The 25452-nt window shown below is 30.9% G+C and overlaps 3 protein-coding genes across 3 annotated transcripts; all 3 read right to left on the reverse strand.

Moving 5' to 3' along the window:
- Positions 1-538: 538 nt before the first annotated feature.
- On the reverse strand, positions 539-2102 carry LOC108762405 (odorant receptor 85b-like). Its single transcript, XM_018509388.1, has 5 exons — positions 1980-2102; positions 1313-1543; positions 1051-1164; positions 804-959; positions 539-589 (listed from the first exon to the last, which is right to left on the reverse strand). Exons 1-5 carry the CDS (start codon positions 2100-2102, stop codon positions 539-541), a joined length of 675 nt encoding a protein of 224 aa, XP_018364890.1.
- Positions 2103-6454: 4352 nt separating this feature from the next.
- On the reverse strand, positions 6455-8642 carry LOC108762410 (odorant receptor 67c-like). Its single transcript, XM_018509393.1, has 5 exons — positions 8520-8642; positions 7249-7479; positions 6985-7098; positions 6727-6882; positions 6455-6505 (listed from the first exon to the last, which is right to left on the reverse strand). Exons 1-5 carry the CDS (start codon positions 8640-8642, stop codon positions 6455-6457), a joined length of 675 nt encoding a protein of 224 aa, XP_018364895.1.
- A 943-nt stretch (positions 8643-9585) lies between these two features.
- LOC108762359 (uncharacterized) lies at positions 9586-24734 on the reverse strand. The gene is given in 15 exon segments (XM_018509319.1): positions 9586-9656; positions 12785-12944; positions 13305-13535; positions 13992-14187; positions 14276-14340; positions 15103-15120; positions 19353-19508; positions 19580-19693; positions 20174-20525; positions 21018-21184; positions 21186-21215; positions 22555-22710; positions 22788-22901; positions 23704-24055; positions 24481-24734. Coding segments are annotated over 15 exon segments (2436 nt in total).
- Positions 24735-25452: the final 718 nt, after the last annotated feature.

Below are 25452 nucleotides of genomic sequence, written 5' to 3' on the forward strand. Positions count from 1 at the left end.
TTACACCTATAATTTTTGAATGTACAACTATAGATCTACAATTATGAAACTTTAAAAGTTACCAGAAATTTACAAAATTTGTGTCCTTGTTTTGTCTCTTTCTTATTCTTCTTTCTTTTTTTCTCGACAGGGTAACACGATAGCGACGAATTATGAGGCTTAAAAATGCAAGACGCCACGTGAGCAGCAAATGCATAATGTACGAATGGAAGACTCGAAGAAAAATGAAAGAAAAATTGTCAGAACTTGCAAAGTCGCGTTAACGTTGCCAAGTGGGAGAAAAGAAAGCAGCACGGAGTTGCATTGTTCAACATCAATTAATAAACGTCTCGAGTTATTGATCTACTGCCTGGCAATTTTGAGTTTATTCTTATTACCAAAACGCACACACGCAAGTGTATAACACATATGGAAAAAAATGGCAAGTAATACTGTAATGATTTTCGACATTTTTAAATTATGTGCAATTTTTTTTGAGACTAACCAATAACAAACTACCAGTTGTTAACACTCATTAAAAATATAATGCAGTTCCGCTTCAATACATTGCCAGTAGAACCGATATATAGGAGGCTGAAGCTTTTACAATCTGTAAAAGTATTATTTGATTATTATAATAGTATATGTGCGTATACAACAAAAATTAATTAAAATAATAGTTTATTTACAATTTAAAAAGAGAAAATAAATTTTTTGCTTTTTATTTATTCTAGATAATTATTAGTAGAATAATCTCTTCAGTGTAAAATATGTGTTTAAAAGTTTTACGTGTAAAATAATGTGTCTCTTTGAGATAAACTTACAGTGGTAAATTGTCCCAAAGACAAATTCATTATCCTTCCAATTGTAATGGTTAATTGATTTTGCGACCTCATTATCAAAGATAATATAATTCGACTATCCCTAGAATCTGATTCGTACCAAAAGGAAGCGTAAGCAGCATCTCCGATGCTTTTGCTCTATTGAATAATGGATCTTGTAATTTTGAAAACGAATTACGTAATATTCTGCTTATTTATCGCAAACCATATATTCGTCTCAATAACTAACCTTAATACTTAAATATTCTCCAGCAAAACAAAAGATGAACGCCTCCATATTTATAACGACATAAAATAAGAAGTTTCTGATTATGCTTTCTGAAGCATCAGGTCGACCGATCGACTGGAATATTAAGAAATGTCCTAAGAGGAATGGAAAAGTGATAAGGTAATGAATACTTAAAGGCACGAATTAGTGCTCTTTTATTCTGCAAAATTCTATAATGTATTTTCCTCTTTACCGTAGAATTAAACAAAAATATAATACTTACCGCGACAATTGTAAAACCCAAGCAACAGATAATTAGTGTATCCGATACGAACAATACCATAGCGATATATGAATATAAATCTTCAATGTACTTTGAAAACGTAATGATTTTCTGGTGTTCTCTAATTGCTTCTTTCGCCTCAAAATGACTTGGATTACGTTTGCCGTTCTTCGGAAAAATTTCCTTCAAGTTTTCGCGAAGAATATCGATTTGGCTTCCTATATGCAGTATCTAAAATAAACATTACTTTTAATTGTCATATTTAAATCAAAGTTGCGAGAAAAAGATTTTTAATCAATTATGTAAAAAAAAAGAGTCAAAGTTGGAATAATTAAATGTTAGAATATTAATTTTATATGTAATTTATTTTAAATATATGCTTCGAAAGACTACGCGCCAATTACTTTCAAACTTGAAATAAATTATTTAAATTTCTAGATTGAACATATCCTGCATATAATCTTTTAAAATTTGATAATCAGCATAAGTTAAGAATTCCATAAACTATTTTTGATAATCTATAAGACAATACATGTACATTTGATCAATCAACTGATATCAATTGATTGGTCAATAAAATATCAAGGTTAATTTTAATGAATAATAGAAATTCCCTAAATAATAACATTAATGATAATAATAATATTTTTTGCACAGCAAGACTCACCAGATTTATAAGCAGGGCATTCAATAAGCAGTTTGCATCAGCACATAACAGCGAAAAAAAGAATTGAGCAATTATGATTGATTCGTATACGAATTTTTGGTTAGCATCAAATGGTAGATCCATATCTATAATGAGTAATCGTGTAGAAATGTTGGAAGTTATGTTGTCATCCGCATGTTTTAGGAAAACCTTGCTACTCATAAGAAGTACAGTTGTCGAATAAAGAATCACCGTCATATTAACAAAGCGCTGTGACAGTTTGGCATTGCATATCGCGAACATACTGAATTTTGTTTTAAAACTCTTTTCCCAATCAATTTCCATCATTGTTAGTATTCTGTTGAACGTTCTACAAACAGTTTTCAATTATCATAATTCATAATCGTGATAACGGTCACAATGAAGCGTTATGCAAACCATCGATGAAAAATTTATCGTTGCGCATGAATTTACAGATGCATGTTCTCTAATTTTTTTTATCGCGTATAGTAGTTAATTTATTATAGCAATTTGTCTTTAATTTAGTTTCGTTCACATTTGCAATTGTCAAATAATTTATTTTACCGACCAACGTGGTAATTGTCAAATTGAGATGCAATTTTATATTTATTTAACTAGGCTAAGTAGTATAATTAATTATAATTAAAAAAATAATCTGTAAAACAAATTTTTCACCGATCTGACAGTCATATTAATATATGTTTCACCGATCTCGCTTATCTCACCGCTGTTTACACCAAAAAATGACAAGTTTAATTAAAAATATTGTATACGTCATTGTTGAACCCAAAATATGCATTATCTCGGTAAACTCAACCAAATGGAAATGCATAATGATATATCGATATTGTAAAACTTGCTCGATTATGATCAAGACAGTCCAGAGTAGTCTACACAACGAAGCACACGACATATTCGGCCAAATGCCAAAAATTCGAAACCAAATTTCTATAACTGGGCTAACAGCATTCCTTACTTTCATATTTCTATTATTATTTTCTTATTATTGTACACTGTTAATATGCATCGATTCCGACAAGAGAATGTTTACAAGAAGCACAGTGTTACAAGAAACACTTGATCGATCATATGATGTGCACGATATAGTGTCTCTATACAAACAGAGCTTGAAAGAGACCGGGAGTGGTGGGTGCCTTCCCATGAGCTACGGCTTATTAAATATTTTGATCGGAACGTACACACATTGCGTACACTATTGTGGATAAAAAAAAGAAGTTTTTAGGTGGACGACCCTGTCCCTCTCGAATTCTCGAGCAATGAAGTAGCAGGCAGTGCATTATTTCCTTTAAAAATTCAAGTGACAGCAGATAGCAACCGTGGCACGTGTAAACGTGGACAGAACATAGTATTAAAATCATGTTCGGTGACCATAAGAAAAGTTTTGTATTTCCGTAAATAGGGGAGAATTTTTTGATGAAGAGGAAAGATGGAACAGGCGAAAGAGAACGTTTCTTTTTCTGAAATTTTATTTTCTCAATATTAAAGAATAGTCTTCTTCATGCATTACGATAAGTGTGGCCAACGTTCACTGCTATTATCCTGAAATATACAAATCGCGCAATTTTGGATAAAACTCTAGTAAAAAAAGTAAGCTAGGAAAACGAGAAAGCAAAGTGCTGAGTAAAGTTTTATATTCGAGTAGCAACGGAGTTGAGCGAAATTTACGGAATAACAAAATTACTCGTAAACGACAAGTGTAGTACAAGTTATCAAAAAAAAGATTATAAAATGTGAAGATCTTACGTTAATCTTTCAGAAAAGATTGTTTAATAGTTGTTACAATATCATTTAAGAATTAATAAAACTCTGAAGTAACATTTAATTATGTAATAAGAAGGAATATTTGTCATATGTAATTTATATTTTTTCAATTTCTTATTTTACGTGTAAAAGAAAAAATAAACAATTTAATTATATTAAAAGTAAATATAATATTATTTGAAGTATCATATGAAATGACAATGATAATAACTTCTTTGTATTGTATTATATTTTTTTATTACTTATCTCTTATGATTTTATATTATTACTTCAATTTTTATTTTAATTATTACTTTGATTTTGTATTATAACTTGCATGATATTATCATGATTTAATTTTCTAATTTATATAGTTCTCCATACACTAAAGAAGGCGAGAAAATAAATTGTCTTGCCGGTTCACGATAAATTTTTCATATTTGGATTATTTTGAATACTTTACAAAAGCGAAAAATGATGATAAAGATGTATTTTAGTCAATGTATTATATTTTAATGTATATTAATCAATGCATTCTCATAATTTATATAACTTTTTCCAATAAAATATGTTATAATATCGAGATTATATGAAGCAACATAGACAATTAAGAATTAGCATTAATTCATTTTAAAGCGAGTAAATATTAAATTTGTGTGCGTAAAGATATATGAGTTTATTAAAATAAGCATAAGAAAATAGCATATAGAACACAGAGGAAGTCACTTTCGAGAATAAATGCATCGTTAGGATAGTCGAGTTACAAGCGACTCTAGTTAAATTACTCTTTTTCAGAGATGATAAATATTTATAAAATATACAAAAATAAACTGTAACTGTGAAGAAATTAAAAGGTTTTTAAATTATTATTAACTAAATACAATTTTAACTTGTACGTGCATGTATGTGCGTACATCTTTTTTCTACAAATTATTTCAATTATGGCGATAAATAATCTTAAAGGATTTAGATTGATCAATAATTTTTTATCAACACAATAATTTTAAACAATTTAAATTTTAACTTCCAGAATTGACCATAAGTTCTATCTATATCAAGAATTATGATCGAATGCATACTATTTTAACGATATTTACTTTACGTAAAATTATCTCAAAATTTTACAATAAATCTTAAGAATTATCAACGTTATGATTAATACATCAATCGAACACGTTTGTGTTAAAAAGTAAAAAAATTGTTCAATTAAGAGCTCGTGCACGGATGAGTTGCCATCGAAGAGAAATTCCATTCTCAGGATAAATCCCCGAATGACAGCAATTGATGTATTAAAGTTATCACCTTCGATATTGAACAAAATTACGCTGAGACTATAGGTCACTACGTTGACCACGTGAAGACCGATAATTGATTTCGAAACGCGATGTGACAGATTAGTGATGTCCGTTGTCGTGTGAATGCTGAACGGATCTCTTGCTTTCTGTTTAATCCACGGCTATCACCAAGATATAATCGTGGGACTTTCTGTACGAGAAAAACTGAATAATTTCGGAATTCTAAATAAATTTATATAAAATAATACTTTATTATTTAATACTTGTTTTGCATGCAAAAGAAGCACTTTATAGAATCATCAGACTAATTCATCGTTAAATCTAGAAGATGGTTAATTTGAAAAGCAATAAACTGTGCACTAATCAATCTGCACATAACACATAAAAAATATTTATTTAATATTTTTATATTAAATGAATATTTAAAAAACGTTTTAAAAACATTGTTTGCTCGATTGGGAAAGAACTGCTCAAATTATTCATCAATCCATCAACTCGACAATGCGATGATGCAATACAAAGTAAATATATATATCGATAGACTTTAACAATAATTAATTCAGCAAAACAAAATAATTTATGCAAAATGGCACATCACGTCAAGCCAGATGCCAAAGATGACGAACAACAAATTTTATGAAGAAACTTACTCGAAGCAGTCATTTGCGTAATTACGAGAACAAAAAATTCTCTATCAACGACTTACAAAGCATCAAATATTGACAGGCCAATATGTATTTTTTTGATCGAAGTATCGTGAAATAACCTGCTGAAAATTAAAACACAAAAACACTTCGCACGTAATTGACCGAGACCGATAAATCATTAAAAACTTGTATGATACCACACATAAGATACACAATTATAGATTTACGTTTACAAAATTGTAAAGAAAAACATAAAGTTTACAAAATTCGTTCTCTCGTTTTCTCGCTATCCACTCCTCTTTTTCTTTCTAGATACGACTATAACGATAGTGATGAATTACGATGATTAAAAATTCAAAATGACGTGCGAGTATATAATGTTCAACTGGAAGACCCACAAAAAAATATAAGAGGAAAATTGTAGGGACTTGCAAAGTGGAGCGAACAATACCAGGCAGGAGAAGAAAATAGCATAGGGTTGCATTGTTCGACCACATTTAATAAACACTGCGTATCCCGACATTATCGATCTACTGCTTGACTGCCCGAGCTTATTCTAACTCCCATATGAAATACACATGCGTGCAAGTGAACGATGCATACATGCGTGTAAGTATACGCCATAGAAGAAAATAAAACAGATAACAAGTAATAATAGAACGTCACTTTTGTCACTTTTAATTTATGTGCAAATTTTGTTGTTACTAATCAAACTACCAGTTGTTGAAAGTAATTAAACAATTTTTTTTAATAGAATGTAGTTTCGCCTCTCTCAATACATTGCAAGGAGGACCGATATATAAGAAGCTGAAGCCTTTACAATCTGTAAGAGTATTATTATAATTATTGTAAAATATCAATGTAGAAAATATAAATATTTAAATTCTACTTGTTATACTTCATTTCTTTTAATAATGTATTACAATATAAATACTGCAGCAAATTTTGTTCATTATTTAAAACAGATATTTTTAAGATAATTTTTAGCATACAATCTAAAAAGTTTTATATATAAAGAAAGATAACCTGCTAAGATAAACTTACAGTACTATATTGTTCCAAAGACAAATTCATTATCTTTCCTATTGTAATGGTTAATTGATTTTGCGACCTCATTATCAAGGACAATATAATTCGACTGTCTCTAGAATTTGATTCGTACCAGTGGGAAGCATATGCAGCATCTCCGATACTTTTGTTCTATTAAATAATGGATCTTGTAGCCTTTATATACAAAATCAATTACGTAATATTCTGCTATTTGTCGTGAACAATATACATATATTGGTCCCAATATCTAACCTTAGCGCTCAAATATTCTCCAGCGAAACAATATACAAACGCTTCCACATTTATAACGATATAAAATAACAAGTTTTTGGTTATACTTTTCGTAGCATCGGGTTGACCGATCGACTGGAATATTAAGAAACGTCCTAAGAGCAATAGAAAAGTGGAAAAACAATGAATAATTAAGAGTATAAATTAGTGCTTTTCTAATCTACATAAATTTAACAGTGGTTTTTATATCTTTTGTTTATCATGAAATTAATCAAAGTTGCTTACCGCAATCATGGTAAATCCTAAGCAGCAGATAATCAGAGTATCTAATATAAACAGCACCATCGCAATATACGTGTACAGATCTTCAATGTGCTCTGAAAATGTGATAATCTTCTGATGCTTCTTAATTATCTTCTTTACCGTAAAATAACTCGTATTACACTTTCCATTCTTCGGAAAAACTTCCTTTAATCCCTCTCGAAGAATATCGATTTGTCCGCCTATATGCAATATCTAAAATATATATTCTTCTCAACAGTCACTTAATAGAAGCCGTGAAAAAAATTTTTTAATGCTTGAATTCTATTTAAGCTACACAAAATCTTAAAATCTTTAAGATTTAAAAAGCAGCTTAAATCAAAATTATCTATTGACTATTTTTAATCATATAAACAATAAATACATATATGTACTGTCGATACTTACAGATCAGTAAGTCGGGTTACCTATCTGCCTATGTGCAGGGGCACGCGTTACCGATAATGCGAAATAAGATTAGATCGCAAGTCCGGCGGAGAATGAGACAAGAGGAATTGAATTTTACATTCTGGTGTAGTGTAAAATTCAATAATATGATATAAAATATATTTTTAGTAATATAAATGATGTCTGACTTAATCTAACATAAATGAAACTTGATAAATTTTTAAAAATATGTATTTATAATTTATAACTATATATTAAAAAAAAATAATTATATAATTAAAATTATATAATTATTATTTATAAATATATATTTTAAAATATTTTTATTAAATTTCATTATGTTAGATTAAGTCAGATATTATTTGTATTATTAAATACAAATTATATCATACTATTGAATTTTACACTATATACCAGAATGTAAAATTCAGTTTCTTTTGTCTCATTCCCCGCCGGACTTGTGATATAATCTTATTCCGCATTATGCCAATAAAGCGTGCCCCTACCCATAGGCAGATAGGCAAGCCGACTAACTGATGTGTAGATATGGCAGCACCCTGTACAGTGTATCACAGAAAAGTTGCAACACATCTTTTCAATGGATTTCGAAACTGAATCTTGTTTGTAGACCATTTGAACGTAAACGATTAGCGCATAAGAAAGAACCAATCTGTCTAGTGAAAGCAGACTGCATTTAGAAATCAATCGAAAAAAAGTATGCATCGTTTCTATGATTCACTGCATTCTGTACATTCCAATTGACATCAATTAACTGGTTAATAAAACTTCAAGAAATTGAGTTTTACGGACAATTATAATATATCTTTTACGTGTCCTGCCAGACTTACCAGATTTATGAGTAGAGCATTTAATAAACAGTTTGCGTCGGCACACAATAGCAAATTAACAAATTGAGTAATTATGACCGATTCATATATAAAACTTCGATTAGCGTCAAATGGTAGATCCATTTCTAGAATGAGCAACCGTGTGGACATGTTGGAAGCGTTGCTGTCATCCACGTGCTTTACGAAAATCTTGCTACTAAAAAAAATTATAGTTGTCGAATAAAGAATTACCGTCATGTTAGCGAAGCGTTGCGACAGTTTGGCATTGCATGTCGCGAACATACTAAATTTTGTGCCAGAATATTTTTCCCAGTCGACCGACATCATTGTTAATATCCTGTTGAAAGTTCTAGAAATGATTTTTATTAGTCATACTCGTGACAAAGGCCGCAATGAAGCGTTTTGCGAACCATCGATGAAAAATTTATCGTTGTACTATGACTTCATCGATGCGTGTCTGCTTTTATTTCCCTTTTGTATACAGTAATTAATTTATTAGAGCAATTTATTTTAAATTTTGCTTTATTACATTGTCCATGTTTGCAATTGCTAAATAGTTTATTTTACTTGTCAGAGTAATTGTTAAATAGAGTTAGATCACTAACTTAATATGTCTGAATAACATAATTAAATATAATTCACAAATAAATAAATATTTAAAATAAATTTTTCACTGATAGTGCATATTACTATGAGCTTCACTGCTGCGTATCTCACCGCTGTTTACACCAAAAAACGACAAGTTTAATTAAAAGTATCGTATACGTCATTGCTGAACCCAAAATATGCATTAACTCGGAAAACTCAATGATATGGAAACGCATTAGGATATATCGATATTGAAAAATTTGCTCGATTATGATCGAGACAGTCCAAAATAGTCTGCATAAAGAAACACACGACATATTCGGCCAAATGCCAAAAATTCGAAGCCAAATTTCTATTACTTTGCTAACAGTATTCTTTAGTTTCATATTTCTGATATTTTCCTATTGTTTTACACTATTTATACGTATTGATTCCGACGAGAGAATTTTTAACGGCGTTATGAATGACACGTAATTAATTATTCGATGTGTATGATGTAGTGTCTCTGTACATACTGAGAGCTTAGAAGAAAACATGGGTGGTAGCAACCTCCTATGAAGCAAAGCTTATTAAATATTTTGATCGCAACTTCCACAGATTGCGTGCAGTATTGTCGATAAGAAAAAAAAAGTTTCCGGGTAGTCGACCTTATCTCTCTCAAATTCTCGGGCTGAACAATGAAGTATGGCGCAGTGCGTTATTTTCTTTAAAAATTCAAGCAACAACAGACAGGACAGACGACAACATGCAAACGTACAAAGGACATTAAACTTCGGTGACCATAAGAAAAGTTTTGTGTTTCCGTAAATGGGGGAGAATTTTTTAAAGAACAAAGAAGCGTAAGAGACAGGCGTTTTTCTTTCAAAGATTTTATTTCCTCTATATCAAAAGATATTTTTCCTCACGAATGGTAAATGCGACTGCGTTTGCAACTTGTTCTCTTGAAATATGTAAATCGCACGATTTTGAATGAAACTCTTGTGCATATCAGATATATGTTGCACGCAATAATTATGAAAAAGTAAACTAGAAGTAGAATACGAAGATCGAAATGCTGAGTGAAGTTTTATATTCCAGTAGCAATGACGCGGCAGCGTTCCTGGCAAATGACAAGCAAAGCTTATAAATTGTATAAAAACATTGTAAAATGCAAAAAGCTCACGTTAATTTTTCAGAAAAGATTGTTTAGGCATTATAATCTCACTTTAATATTACAGAAATTTTAAGTAATATATGATTATATTAAGAAGAGGTGGAAAAAGAAATAATTTTATCCGATTGTATTAGAAATAATTGCCATATTATTCAAAGTACCATACAAAAATAACAATAATTATGTTTTCTTTAATACTGTTACTAGAGATATTTTTTATTTTTTATTTTTTATGATTTTGTATATTTTAGTTTAACATTTTAGTTTAATATTTAGTATAAGATTTAGAAAATATTCGCTTTCTTATGCGATAATCTAAGGTTGATTCACTGTTGATAGGTCTAGAAGATATAATCAATTTAAAGAAATAGGCTGTACTTATATGGCTGCCAAACTCACGTATGTTTTTCGTATAACACAAATGAAATTAGTGGCACTTATGAGGTAAGTGTTGTTTTTAGTATATTCAATAATTGAAATAATTAATAAGCATCAGATATATGTTTTTTAAAATAAGTCAATGGTATATTACATAATTTTAATGTTCAAATTATCATCTTATTTACAGTTCTTTAGTTATAAAAAATATTTCGTTATGAAAAATAAATATTCCGTATTTAGTAGGGACCTTGAGGAGTACTCTTACCAAACGATACGACACATTATTTTAGTTTCAATTTTCTTTTAATCTGGCTCACAATCGCATCACAATCATGACATGAGATCTTATATACTACTTTTTGATGCGACATATAATCTAAAACATCTTTACCACGAGTGGTATGGTAAAGGCTGTCCTTCTATTAGTGCCAAATGCAATCGAAATAAAAGATTCGAAGATGGTTCTAACATAAGGTACTGTAAAGTACCGATCATTAGACGTAACTTTTTTGTTGTTCCGTGTGGTAAGGTTGTCATGTATGGACCAGACTAAAAGAAAGTTGAAAACCAGTATACATGAACATACAAATGAAGTTAATAATAGGACCAATTTCCAATCACCGCTTGGAATATGATCATAATTTTAAATAGGATAAGGTTAAAATATTAGATAATGAACCATCTTATAGTAAAAGATTGATTTCGGAGATGGTTCACATAAAAAAACAACATAATGGATTGAACAGGCAGAGTAACACGGAATCTCTTCCCGATTCGTACTTTCCGATCTTACAGTCATTATCCCCTTCTAATTGATCTCTTTTCTTTCTTTTCACTATCACACACGTTCTTCTTCCACTACATTTCCTTTGACATAATAATTTCCTTTACTTCTATTCCGTAATCGTTGATTGTTGAATCTTTTAAAAGTAACGTTCTTAATACGATTTATTCTATATTAATATCTTTGTGGATTGTAAACTTTTTGCAATTTGGAATTACTGGACACTTAAACCTACAAATAAGTTATAGTTGAAATGAATTCAAATTATACAATTTGCTTAGTTAATAATTATTTCAATATAGATACGGAGAATGCCTTTTAATCATAAAATTGCAATGAGTAAACTGAAATTGCATTACTGTCTATAATAATTGAAGTATGGAGAAAAATATAGAACACCAGAGATATGGATGTGAAATATTCTAAGAAGAATGGTTAAATTTTCGTAACAGCACATAAAATTTAAAGAGGAATACATTACTACACTGCTATATTTATGTCGACGATGAAATCGCAAACTTTGTTTGTTTTTTTAAAGATCGTACACTAAAGATGATCCGATAAGAGTTGAAACGTATATTAATATGTACTTATATTTTATAATTATTCTTCTGTACTTTTAGTTATTAAATTTTAGGTTGATTTCCAACAATTATCATCTAGTTGTGACTCGTAGCCTTTGATTCTAATAAATATAAAAGGAAAATTGTAGGGACTTGCAAAATGGAGCGAACAATACCAGACAGGAGGAGAAAATAGCACGGGATTGCATTGTTCGACTACATTTAATAAACACTGCGTATCCCGACATTATCGATCTACTGCCTGACTGCCCGAGCTTATTCTAACTCCCGTATGTAACACACACTTGCGTGCAAGTGAACGATGCATACATGCAAGTGAACGATGAGTACATGTAAGTGTACGACATGGAAGAAAATGTAACAGGTAACAAGTAATAATAGAACGTCACTTTTGTCACTTTTAATTTGTGCAAATTTTGTTGCTACTAATTAAACTACCATTTGTTAAAAGTAACTAAAAAATTTTTTTAATAGAATGTAGTTTCGCCTCTCTCAATACATTGCAAGGAGGACCGATATATAAGAAGCTGAAGCTTTTACAATCTATAAAAATATTATTATAAATATTATAAAATATCAATGTAGAAAATATAAATATTTAAATTCTAATTGCTACTTTATTTCTTTTAATAATTTATTACAATATTGCAGCAAATTTTTTTCGTTATTTAAAACAGATTTTTTTAAGATAATTTTGTTCGTTATTTAAAACAGATTTTTTTAAGATAATTTAAAAAGTTTTATATATAAAGCAAGATAACCTGCTAAGATAAACTTACAGTACTATATTGTTCCAAAGACAAATTCATTATCTTTCCTATTGTAATGGTTAATTGATTTTGCGACCTCATTATCAAGGACAATATAATTCGACTGTCTCTAGAATCTGACTCGTACCAGAGGGAAGCGTATGCAGCATCTCCGATACTTTTGCTCTATTAAATAATGGATCTTGTAGCCTTTATATACAAAATCAATTACGTAATATTCTGCTATTTGTTGTGAACAATATATTGGTCCCAATATCTAACCTTAGCGCTCAAGTATTCTCCAGCGAAACAATATACAAATGCTTCCACATTTATAACGACATAAAATAAGAAGTTTCTGATTATACTTTTCGTAGCATCGGGTTGACCGATCGACTGGAATATTAAGAAACGTCCTAAGAGCAATGGAAAAGTGGGAAAATAATGAATAACTAAAGGCACGAATTAGTGCTTTCCTAATCTACATAAATTCAACAGTGGTTTTTATATCTTTCGTTTATCAAGAAATTAATCAAAGTTGCTTACCGCAACAATTGTAAAACCTAAGCAGCAGATAATCAGAGTATCTGATACGAACAGCACCATCGCAATATACGTGTACAGATCTTCGATGTACTGTGAAAATGTGATGATTTTCTGATGCTTCTTGATTATCTTCTTTACCGTAAAATGACTCGGATTCCACTTTCCATTTTTCGGAAAAACTTCCTTTAATCCTTCTCGAAGAATATCGATTTGTCCGCCTATATGCAGTATCTAAAATATATATTCTTCTCAACAGTCACTTAATGGAAGCCGTGAAAAAAATATTTTAATACTTGAATTCAATTTAGTCTACACAAAATCATAACACCTTCAAAATTTAAGGAGCATCATACGTCAAAATTATCTATTAACTATTTTTAATCATGTAAACAATAAATACATATATGTACAGTGGGTCATAGAAAAGTTGCAACATTTTTTTCAATGAATGTTGGAACTCAATCTTGTTTGTAGAGCGTTTGAACGTAAACGATTAGACAAATAAGAAAGAACCAATCACTCCGGAGAGAGCAGACTGCATTTAGAAATCAATCGAAAAAAAGTATTGCATCCTTTCTGTCATCCACTGTACATTCCAATTGACATCAATTGATTGGTTAATAAAATTTCAAGAAATTGACTTCTACGGACAATAATAATATATCTTTTACGTCATGCAAAACTTACCAGATTTATGAGTAGAGCATTTATTAAACAGTTTGCGTCGGCACACAATAGCAAATTAATAAATTGAATAATTATGACTGATTCATATACGAATTTTCGATTAGCGTCAAATGGTAGATCCATCTCTAGAATGAGCAACCGTGTGGACATGTTGGAAGCGTTGCTGTCATCCACGTGCTTTGCAAAAATCTTGCTACTAAAAAAAATTACAGCTGTCGAATAAAGAATTATAGTCATGTTAGCGAAGCGTTGCGACAGTTTGGCATTGCATGTCGCGAACATACTAAATTTTGTGCTAGAATATTTTTCCCAGTCGATGGTCATCATTGTTAATATCCTGTTGAAAGTTCTAGAAATGATTTTTATTGGTCATAATGATGACAACGGCCGCAATGAAGCATTACGCGAACCATCAATGAAAAACTTGTTGTTGTACAATAACTTCATCGATGCTTTTATTTTCCTTTTGCATACAGTAATTAATTTATCACAGCAATTTATTCTAAATTTTGCTCTATTATATTGTTCAAGTTTGCAATTGCTAAATAGTTCATTTTACTTATCAGAGTAATTATAAAATAATGTTAGATCACTAACTTAATGTTTCTGAATAACGTAGTTAAATGTAATTAAAATAAATAATGTTTAAAACAAATTTTTCACTGATGGTACATATTATTATAAGCTTTACTGCTGCATATCTCACCGCTGTTTACACCAAAAAATGACAAGTTTGATTAAAAATATCGTGTAAGTCATTGTTGAACCCAAAATATGCATTATCTCGGAAAATTCAATCAAATGGAAACGCATTAGAATATATCGATATTGAAAAATTTGCTCGATTATGATCGAGAAAGTCCAGAATAGTCTACACAAAGAAACACACGACATATTCGGCCAAATGCCAAAAATTCGAAGCCAAATTTCTATCACTTTGCTAACAGTATTCTTTAGTTTCATATTTCTGATATTTTCCTATTGTTTTACACTATTTACACGTATTGATTTCGACGAGGGAATTTTTAACGGGGTTATGAATGACATCTAATTAATTATTCGATGTGTATGATGTAGTGTCTCTGTATATACTGAGAGCTTAGAAGAAAACATGGATGATAGCACCCTCCTATGAAACAAAGCTTATTAAATATTTTGATCGCAACTTCCACAGATTATGTGCAGTATTGTCGATAAGAAACAAAAAAAGTTTCCGTGTAGACAACCTTATCTCTCTCAAATTCACAGGCGGAATAATAAAGTATGGCGCAGTGCGTTATTTTCTTTAAAAATTCAAGCAGCAACAGACAGGACAGACAATAACATGCAAACGTACAAAGGACATTAAACCTTGGTGACCGTAAAAAAAGTTTTGTGTTTCCGTAAATAGGGGAGAATTTTTTGAAGAAGAAAGAAACGCGTAAGAGGGAGGCGTTTCTTTTGCGAAGATTTTATTTCCTCGATATCAAAAGATATTTTTCCTCGTGAATTATGGTAAGTGCGACTGCGTTCGCAACTTGTTCTCCTGAAATATGTAAATCTCACGATTTTGGATGAAACTCTCGTGTATATCAGATATATGTTGCACGCTATAATCATGAAAAAGTAAACTAGAAGCAGAAAACGAAGATCGAAATGCTGAGTGAAGTTTTATATTCCAGTAGCAATGACGCGGCGGCATTTCTGACAAATGACAAGCAAAGCTTATAAGTTGTAAAAAAACGTTGTAAAATGCAAAAAACTCACGTTAATTTTTCAGAAAAGATTGTTTAGGTATTATAATCTCACTTGAACGTTACAAAAATTTTAAGTATTATTTGATTATTCAAAGAAGTGTTGGAAAAAGAAATAATTTTATCTGATTATATGAGACGTATTAGAAATAATCGCCATATTATTCAAAACATCATACATAAATAATAATTATTATAATTTCTTTAATACTGTTACTACAGAGATTTTTTATGTTTTATTTTTTATGATTTTATGTACTTTAATATTTTAGTTTAATATTTAGTACTAGATTTAGAAGATATTCGCTTTCTTATGCGATAACCTAAGGTTGATTCACTGTTGATAGGTCTAAAAGATACAATCAATTTGAAGAAATAGGCTGTACGTATATGGCTGCCAAACTCACGTATGTTTTTCGTATAACACAAACGAAATTATTAGGTAAGTGTTGTTTTTAGAGTACGTGATACCTAATTGAAATAATTAATAAGCATCAGATATATTTTTTAAAATAAGTCAATGGTATATTATATAATTTTATCGTTCAAATTACTATCTTATTCACAATTTTTTAGTCATAAAAAATATTTTATTGTGGAAAATAAATATTCCATGTTTAGTAGGGACCTTGAAGAGTACTTTCACCAAGCGATACGACAAAACAGCTATTTAGTTGGAAACAGTGCACAATCGTGTGAGCATTGAAAACTGCGTCGCATTTTACCTGCTCATTCATGTCACCTTATTCAGGATTTCTTCAACTTAGGAATAACCAAAAGTCACATGGGACTATACCCGGAATGTTGGGGAGACTATATCCTGACTATACCAAAAGTTGGCGAAGTTGGATTGTGCTTAGTCCTGAATCAGGTAAGATGGAAACTCGCTAGCGAAATTTGTCCCCTTTTAGTTACAATCTATAAGTGCGTCGTCTGTGGGTGTGTGTGTGTATGCGCGCGCATACGGGTGAAAAGTTAATTTATAAAAATATATTAAGTTTATTTTACTTTTTTATTTTAAAAAGGGTAAACACACTTTTTATATATTATTTAGTATAGTTAATCATGAATAAAATAATCTTTTGCCAAAAATTTGTGCTAAAAACTATATAGATATAAAGAAAATCTAAGATAAACTTACACTGGTAAATCGTTCCAAGGATAAATTCATTATCTTTCCAATTGTAATGATTAATTGACTTTGCGACTTCATTATCAAGAACAATATAATTCGACCGTCTCTAGAATTTGATTCGTACCAGAGGAAAGCGTAAGCAGCATTTCCAATACTTTTTCCAATATCTAACCTTAGCGCTTAAATATTCTCCAGCGAAACAATATACGAACGCTTCCACATTTATAACAATATAAAATAACAAGTTTCTGATTAGATATTTTGTAGCATCTGCTTGACCGATCAATTGGAATATTAAGAAACATCCTAAGAGCAATGTAAATTGTAAAAGTAATGAATAATTAAAAATAATTAAAGTAATGAATGATTAAAGGAAATAATGCTTTTCTGATCTACAACAATACAAATTCAATAACGGTTTCTGTTATCTCTGTTTATCAAAGCTGCTTATCGCAACAATAGTGAAACCTAAGCATCAGATAATCAGAGTATCTGTTACAAACAGCAGCATCGCAACATATGTGTACAGATCTTCGATGTGCTCTGAAAACGTGATGATCTTCTAGTGTTTCTTGATTAATTTTTTCACCGTAAAATGACTCGGATTGCACTTTCCTTTCCTCGGAAAAACTTCTTTTAAACCCTCTCGAAGAATTTCAATTTGTCCACCTATATGCAATGTCTAAAATATACATTTCTCTCAACAGTCACTTAATGGAAGCCGTGAAAAAATATTTTAATTGTTAAGTTAAATTTATGCTACGCAAAATCTTAAAATCTTTAAAATTTAAGAAGCAGCATAAGTCAAAATTACCTATTAACTATTTTTTATCATGTAGACAATAAACACGCGTATGTACAGTAGCTCACAGAAAGATTACAACACTTTTTTCGATGGGATTCAGAACTTAGTCTTGCTTGTAGAGCAAGTACATGGTTATATTTATAAATACGAACCAATCTCTCCTATGAGCAGATTGCATTCAGAAACAAATCGAAAAAAAAGTATTGTAACGTTTCTGTGAACCATTGTACATTCCATCAATTGACATCAATTGATTAGTTAATAAAATTTCAAGAAGCTTCTAGAATAATAATTATAATAATATTGTTTTCGTCTCGCAAGACTTACCAGATTTATGAGTAGAGCATTTAATAAACAGTTTCTGTCTTCTTTCAATAAGAAAATTTTTAACGTGTTACAAATAACATCTAATTAACTATACGACGTGTATGACATAATATCCCTGTACAAACTAACAGCTCGAAAAAGACCGCTCGCGAGCGGTAGGACCCTTCTATGAGGCATGGCTTATTAAATATTTTAATCGCTACATGCACAGATTGTGTGCAGTATTGTCAATAAGAAAAAAGAAGTTTCCAGGTAGTCAATCCTCTCCCTCTCAAATTCTTGGGAGGAATAATGGAGTTGTGCGTTATTTTCTTTAAAAATTCAAGCAGCAGCAGACAGGGCAGACAGCACATGTAAACGTACACAGGACATTAAACCTCGGTGACCGCAATAAAAGTTTTATTATTAAGTTGTATTTCCATGAATAGAGAAGTATTTTTTGAAGAAGAGAAGAGATGGAAGCGAAAGGGGCGCTTCTTCTTCCAAGATTTCATTTCCCCAGTATTTTTTCTTGCAGAATATGGTAAGTGCGAATGTGTTTGCAACTTATTCTCTTGAAATATGTAAACCGCACAATTTTGGATAAAACTCTTGTGCATATCACGTACATGTTACGTACAATAATCATGAAGAAGTAAGCTAGAAGCAGAAGACGGAGAACGAAATACTGAGTAAAGTTTTATATTGCAGTAGCAACGGTTTCTCGCAAACGACAAGCATAATACTTATACTAAGCTGTAAAAACACTGGAAAATGCAAAAAGCTTAAGTTAATCTTTCAGAAAAGTCTATTTATGCATTATAATATCACTTGAACGTTACGAAAATCTAAAATAATATAAAAAGAAATGGAAGAAAAAAATTTCATTTTATTATATTAGAAATAATTGCAATCTTATTTAAAATACTGCACAATAATAATAATAATAATTTTCTTGATACTGTTACTATTGAGATTTTTTTATTATTCATTTTATGGTTTTATACTATTATTTTATGCTCCTCCTCAACACTATCATGGTACTGTCATAATATTATGTCCATACTTAGTTTTTTCAAATATTTAATTCATCGCTAATAGGACGGAAATATATGATGCCGATACCTTCACAATCTATAATATTATCAATTATAACGTATTAAGTATGTGTAAATACATGATATTATAAATATTAATAATAAATCAGTTAAATACAAAATTAACTTTAAAAATTATATTGTATATTTTTTTAATTTTTAGTAATTACGTAAAAAATATATTTAGTTCAATGTTTTAGTGTTAAGAAAGTTTTTTTAATATATTTTATGTAAGCCTATTGGATCTACTAAATGTCTCTAAAATTTATATCGTAGAAATCTTACACTAGCAAATCGTTCTAAAGAGAGATCCATAATTTTTCCAATTGTGATGGTCAATCGTTTTTGCGATCTTAAGATCATGAACAATATCATTCGTTTTTTTTCCATTGTGATATCATACCAAAGAGAATCGTAAGCTGCATCTCCAATCATTTTGCTCTAGAAAGGAAAGATTAATTTTGGATTTTCGCTTATTAATTAAAATCATTAACAGGGCTTACAGCGCTAACCTTGGCATTCAAATATTCACCGGCGAAACAATATATAAATGCCTCGAGATTCATCACAATGTAATAAAGTACTGACCTCACCAAAATTGTTGCTCCGCCAGGTGTACCAATTGACTGTAATCTCGAATGTAGTAATTTAGAAAGAAATCTGTTTTGTTTTATGATACCCCCGAATAATATATACGCGTAGAATTAAAAATAATTTGATATATACACAATTATTTTAAATAATCTATATTTTGATAAAATTTATGATCTATAACGTGATGTTTTCCAACGTTACTCACGGTGATAATAATGAATCCTAAACAACATATAATGATAATGTCCGACACAAACAGCATTAGCGCGATGTACGTATAAAGATTTTCAATGTTCTCCGAAAACATGATTATCTGTTGATGCTTTGTTATCAATGTTTTCATCGTTATCCCGTCCACGGTATTCATCGTATTTTTAGAAAAAACTTTCAGTAACCAATCGCAAAGGATATCAATTTGACCACCGATATGCAGTATCTAAAATATTGTCTTAAATGATAGGAACCACGATCACTATATAATTCTACGTCATTAAGTGGCGTCACGAACTTACCAAAGTGATGATGAGCGAATTTACTGTGGAAATTCCACAACCGCACGTCACTAAATGAAAAAATTCGAGGATCGTAACGGACACGTAAATAGGAAATGTATCAATCTGGAATGGCAGCTTCAACTTCAAGATGTGTTCCCGCGCGGACACATTCATTCTTTGAACATTACCGATGTTAGCAGCAAGCACGCCGCAGCTGTACAAAGTTATGGCAACCAGTTGAAGACCCATAATCCAATTTGAGATGCGGTGCGAGAGTTTGGCTTTGTCGATCGTGATGCGCAAACTGCAATCAGTTAAAACGCAGTTCTTCCAATCCATGGCCATCATTTGCAGTATGTCAGAGAATGTTCTAAACAGAATTAGATATGTCAGTTAATATCATTATTTACATTTTTCAGGTAAGTAAATATTACTAATAAATTAAACAATTAGTAAACTAGATATGAAAGTTATAAGGAAATAATATTACCTACACGTATGTGCCAAGTTATATCATTTGCACAAGACAATAGATTTTATACGTAATCTTGTATCTTTCTAATCATTCATACAATTCATTATTTAAATATTCATTATTTAAACATTTTACAAGCTATAATACGAAAAAGTAAAAAATTAAATTTATAATATTTATCTTACTGTTGATTCGTCCACAAAATAGCGAGTTTGATGAATAATAGACTGTATGTCATGGCACTGCTTACACCATCCATAAAATCGGAGAAACTATCAGTGTAAAAATGTATCGTTATGTAATGATATTGAAAAAATTGAACTGTGCCATACGTCACGATCCAAAATAATCGAAATAAAACGGTTGATGATAGATATGGCCAGATACCGTAGGCGTGAAGACAGATCTTTACCGAGCGACTGATCGTACTCATCTCCATGTTTTCCGTAAACAATAGGAAACGGACCGAGAATCACTGAAGGTGTACGTGTGCCACCAAACAATTTTGCTCGTAGAAAAATCTGAGGAGGCGGAGCTTTCAAGAAAACTATAGCCTTGTATCGCTAAACGTCGACCAATCGGACACTTGATAAATATTCTATCGCCACATATCACAAACTTTGACGGGCCACGTCCGACGATTTCATCGACGATCATAGCTTGGTACGTAAAAAAAGTTAAAGGTACCACTTCTCCCTCGGCAAAGTCGAGTTTCCGACCACGGACAATGTTACCGCGTTCTCTTTAAAAATGCAACAACATTGAGAGTGCAGCTTCCATGACCTGCCGCACGACGCGAAGTTGAAAAGTTTTGCTGTTGGGGGTGTGTAAACGGAGAAGAACATAACATATTGCCAGGGATATTTCTCCAGAACGTTTTGTGCAAAGCACATAGCTCGTGTTGTAGAAGAAAATTGGAAAAAAACAAGACGAAAATGGTAATACGATTTTTAGTGATTCTTTTTCCATTGTCAAAATGTATTATGCCATAAAATATTACCGACTGTAACATCTACTTCGTATTATTGAGTATAAACTTCTTTCTGATCAAACTGAAGGTATAAATTCAAGATTATGTAGTAAAGAAGAAAAAATACAGTTTGATGAAGCACGAACGTTGGATACGAAGTTGTGCGCGACAGTTATAAAAAGTAATTCAAGACTTGAGGATGCGAACTAAAAGTGCCAAGAGAAAGCGAAAGTTTTTCAGTACCGCTTTTTTATCGTAGATGAACAAACTAAAGCTAGGAAAAAGAAACTCAGGTTAATTTTGTCTTAATAATATCTCAAAGAATATATCCGTCAAAACAAAAAAAGCTTTAATAATAATTTTTGGCCTCGTATTATAATAAACCTTTCTTGGGCAAGAGAAAGTACAAATAAAAAGAAACTGGAATAATGTTTTAAATAAATTTTATACATTTATTTTTGTTATTAAATTCTACTTTCGGCATTATTGTTTCATGTTCATATTAATTACGAATATATTATTTATCTTGAGTACATTGCTATTAGCACTGACATATATGACAATGATGCCTTTATTACCTAAAATGTTATTGTTTGTGATCATAATAACATATTCACGTAATATTCAAAAATTAAATAATACAATAATATAAAAAAATTTATAATTAAGTAATAGTAGCATAACAAAGCTGTATATAGTTATGTATAATACGATGGAATGTAAACATCACTGTGCCAATATTTACAGTTCAAATTATTATTTAATTAACACGAAGAAATAAGAATAGTGAATCCTATTTCAAACAAATATACGTTATTTTTCATAAGAGAGCAAATTTTTACTTTAATATTAATCAAAATCTTCAAAAAAATATATTATAATAAGATATGTTAGAAATATTCGAGTTTCACAGATCGACAAATGTTAAAAGAAATATTACAAGTAAAATCTTACACTGGTGAATCGTTCTAAAGAAAGGTCGATGATTTTTCCACTCGTGATTGTCAATCTTTTTTGCGATCTCAGAATAAGAAACAGTACAGTTCGACTTTCTTTGACTGGAAAATCGTACCAGAGAGAATCATACGCCGCACTTCCAATCATTTTGCTCTGAAAAAAAAAAATAAGAGATACATTCGATATGTCAGTGAATTAATGAAACTATCATTTTTTTTCTTGATGTTGACCTTGGCGCTTAGATGTTCACCGCAGAAACAGTATATAAATGCCTCGACGTTCATCGAGATGTAGAATAATACAGATTTTACCAAAATCGCTGCGGCATTGGGTGTGTCAAGCGACTAAAATTTCCGTACACGAATATAATAATAATTTAGTATGAGTCAACTACACATACATATATATGATAGTTTCATAGGTCTTAAATATTAATAATTATTACCATTTTTTTTTCCGACTGGATATGTAATATTCGCAACAATAGGTAACCGAATGTCATTTTAGACATATATTACTTACGGTGGCTATAATAAATCCTAAACAACATATAATGATCGTGTCTGATAAGAGCATCATCATTGCGATGTACGTGTAAAGCGTCTCGATGTTGTCTGCAAATACTATAATGCGCTGATGCTTTATAATCAACGATTTCATTGTAATTTCATCCATTGAATCCGCCGAATTTTTGGAAAAGATTTTTGTCAACCATTCTCGAAGAATGTCTATTTGACCGCAGATATGAAGTATCTAAGAGATTTATAGTTTTATAATCTCTCTCTCTCTCTCTCTCTCTCTCTCTCTCTCTCTCTCTCTCTCTCTCTCTCTCATCTCTCTCTCTCTCTCTCTCTCTCTCTCTCTCTCTCTCTCTCTCTCTCTCAAAAACATGAAAAATTATTTTTTTTAATTAACAAAATTTCAATTAACAAAATTTAAAAAATTATTTTTTAAAGACGTATCGAAGACAAATCTAATTTAACAAATTATTTTATATACTTGTAAGATGTTATTAAAACAAAATGTTTGTATGCATAATGATTACTCACGATTTTATCTAACATAAAATCTCTAATTAAAAAAATTAAAAGTGTATAATTTACCTTGTATTTAATTTTGAGTAGGCGCATCGCAATTCGAACTTACCAAAGTGACGAGAAGTGAGTTAATAATCGTAATACCGCAGGCGACTAAAAATAGGTGATAAAATTGAACCGTTTGAACAGTTGTGTATATAAAATCTGTACTAATGTTGAACGGAAATTCCATTTTCAGAATAAGTTCTCGCGCATACGGCTCTAATTTCTCGGGACTGTTTGCATTAGCGGCGAGTACGCCGACACTGTAGAAAGTTGCGGAGCCGATTTGCATGCCAACAATCCATCTCGAGGTGCGACGTGCAACATTCGCCATATCTGTCATTATGCGTGAGTTATAGCAATTCGAAGTATGAACTTGCCAATCCTCAGACATCATTTGCAATACATCAAAAAATATTCTATGGAAGGTGCACCCTTCGCGTTAATATCTGTTTCATGGTTGTTACAAAATTGAATTAATTTCAAAAATATATTTCACTAAAGTATCAGAAAAAACAATCATTTGTTAATATATACTCATGCGTATATTCGCAAATCTTAAACAAATAAATTAAATTAAATGAGAAATCAATTAATTATTATTCGATACAAAAAGGCTACGCAATTTGCGGGTTATATTTCTGTGTCTTGATAAATTATTATGCTACGTTTCGCGAACATTAGCATTTAAGGATGTATCAAGACACGAAGATGACCAGCTATCGGCGATAACATATTATAGCTTCTTTCAAGAAAACATGAATAATTTCGGTAAATGTTAATCATCATTAATAACGAGACGAGTAACAGGATTTACATATGTTATTTCGCAAGTACGTCCTACCGTTGATGGGTCCAAAGAATAACAAGTTTAATGTAAAGTAGAGAAGATGTCATTGCACTGCTCACTCCGTCCATGTACTCGGAAAAGTCGTCCATATGAATGTTCATTACTACGTATCCGTACTGAAAGACTTGGGCCGTGCTTAGCATGATGATCCAGTACAATCTGAACACTATATTGGACGGTACATACGGCCATACACCGTAAATGTGAAGACCGAATTTAACCAATCGACTAATCGTAGTCATCCCCATATTTCTCTTTGACGATGCAGAACAATCAATTGCGATACGTCGTCGAGTAACTGTATTCATACTAAATCTTATTCGCGGGTTGACAACCGAAGGCAACCCATGATTCATGTCATCGACCATTGACCAATCATAACTTATTCAATATTTCTATTACATTGTACAAAAAAAGAGGAAACAAACTGAAATTGTTATTTAATGAATATGTGGACGACATAGGGAGGATCCCCTTCTTCCAAACTTTCGATCATGATACGGCTATACACTCTTTTTAAAAATGTAATAGGCAAAGGAAAGGTGGAGCGCAGCTTCCAAGAACTGCTTGCTACGAGGTCGAAAAGTTTCGCTGTTGGGGATGTATAAACAGAGAAGGACGTAAATATATCTCCGAGGGTATATTTCTCCGGAACGAGCTTTGCGCGAAACTTATAGCTCGTGTTGCAAATAGTCGCAAATTGGAAGAAGCACGATGAAGACGGCAGTACATGCCAGAATGTCTGGCAAAGAAGTATAAAGTTTATCGGTTTTGAGTGATCCTGTTTTTACAGACAAAATGTACATATTATAAAATGTTATCTACTGTAATACTTCTTTCTCTTTCTATTTTACGTTACTTAGTTTAATTCTTTTTGATAAAATGGATATATAAATTTAAGATTATGTAGTAAAGAAGAAAAATTATGTAACAGAAAAAAAAAGAAAAAACCATTTTGATAAAACG

Source organism: Trachymyrmex cornetzi, unplaced genomic scaffold (genome assembly GCF_001594075.2).
Source record: "Trachymyrmex cornetzi isolate Tcor2-1 unplaced genomic scaffold, Tcor1.1 scaffold299, whole genome shotgun sequence".
Lineage (NCBI taxonomy): Eukaryota > Metazoa > Arthropoda > Insecta > Hymenoptera > Formicidae > Trachymyrmex > Trachymyrmex cornetzi.